Source organism: Penaeus monodon, chromosome 28, assembly GCF_015228065.2.
Source record: "Penaeus monodon isolate SGIC_2016 chromosome 28, NSTDA_Pmon_1, whole genome shotgun sequence".
NCBI lineage: Eukaryota > Metazoa > Arthropoda > Malacostraca > Decapoda > Penaeidae > Penaeus > Penaeus monodon.
Window position 1 is genome coordinate 25,863,793 of NC_051413.1, and position 1,633 is coordinate 25,865,425.

General features: G+C 40.2%; 1 protein-coding gene across 1 annotated transcript in view; it reads left to right on the forward strand.

The window, feature by feature from the left end:
* LOC119591435 (protein Peter pan-like) overlaps positions 1-1,113 on the forward strand; it is an 8,643-nt gene extending 7,530 nt beyond the window's left edge. The window contains exons 8-9 of the mRNA XM_037940176.1: positions 114-304; positions 725-1,113. Coding sequence (XP_037796104.1) covers positions 114-304; positions 725-1,002 — 469 coding nt within the window. The 3' untranslated portion in view covers positions 1,003-1,113. The remainder of the gene's footprint in view (positions 1-113; positions 305-724) is intronic.
* The last annotated feature ends 520 nt before the right edge of the window (positions 1,114-1,633 follow it).

Genomic DNA, 1,633 nt, shown 5'->3' on the forward strand with positions numbered 1-1,633 from the left:
TTTTTTTCATAGTGTTTGTGTTTTTCCTCCCTTTTCCTATCTTTGTTAACAGCAACATCATCTTTACAGACTACCTACTTTGAACCCTTGAATGATATCTATTTCTCTTGCAGGCAAGTAAGAGAGCAGCGAAAGAGAGAACAAGAGCGCAATATCAGAGCCAAGATGAAGAGAATTGAGGAGCACAGGCAGAAGTGCCTCAATGGTATGAGGGAGAAGCCCAAACTGGAGAACAATGATGATAACGAAGAGGACAATGATGTGGAATATTTCAGGGAGGAGGTTGGCGAGGAGCCTGACGAGGGTAAGTGGCATGAGGAGACTCATGGGGCCCTGTGTTACTGAATGGTATGAGTGGTTGGAATGGGTTGTGGAGGTATTGTGTTGGTATTTTGCGGGCATGGATTGGGAAGGTATTGTGGGACTTCAGATGAGGGTTGGGATGGGCTTAGGAGGGGTTGTGGAGAGCCAGGAGGGTGTTGTCATGGTTGAGATTAAGTTTGAGGGGTTTGGGATGGTGGTGACCTTTAGTTATGGAGGGTTTTGATGCTTAATTTGTGGTACACAACTTTTGTCTGTGTATATACCTTTACCTCTGCCAAGTGTAAGATGTGTGGTTTTAGTAGAGGCAGGTATCAATAAATGCTGAAGTAATAGTTAATAGATGTTGTACAGTTAAACAATATTGATTGAAATATAATGCTTCCCCCTTTGCCCCTTGTAGCTTTGTTTGACAAAAAGCGGACTGGCAAGAAGCGCAAGATAGAGGCAGAAGAAAGGACCCAGAAGAAGGTTAAGAAATTCCAAGAGAAGAAAATGCCAAGGGCCCACTATGACAGTGATGATGATGGTGACGGCCGCAGTCGTGGGAAGGCTAAGCACAAAGAAGGTGGAAAGCATGGAAAAGGAAAGGGGAAGGTTGGTTTCAAAACACATGAAAAGATCAGGAAAGCAAAACCAACTGGTATGAAAATGAAGAAAAAGGGCTTCAAGAGGAAATAACTGCATGGTTGACCTTTACAGACATTTCTTAAGGGCAAGACATTAATCTTGATGAATGTTATCTTGTATCTAACAAATGTGAGATTTTGTTAATAAATTATATATTCCTAAGATAGTTTGTGTACTTCCCAATTTATATTAGAAGGATGCATTCATTATATAAACAAAATAACTATTTGGTAAGAAGTAAATATATTTACTACTAAATGACTGTTCTTGGGAGGCTTCCCTCAGAGTGCTTCCAAGTTTGTGTGTTTTAGAAAATGAAACTGACATAGGTAAAACTGACGAAGTAGTCAAAAGTTCAATCATTGGTCTGTAATCCTGCCTGGCAAGCTGGAAATTGTATTCAGTTATTATTCATTTACTATCACAGATCGTGAGTATTTCTTACATCACCTGCCAAAGTCTGGGAAAAGTCTGTATAAAAAATGTGTGTTCTGAGTTTTGAAGGCTTCAAAAGTGGTGGTATGAAATTAGTTTTTTTTTAGATTTGTACTTTATTTATTGTGGGAGTTTGGTAGAGTGGTGGACAGGTGGTAGGTGTGGCAGAGGCTGCCAGGGAGATGCTGTCTTGCCATGCCTGCAACTACAAGTCTCAACTACAGTACTGAAGTGTTAACATAATATT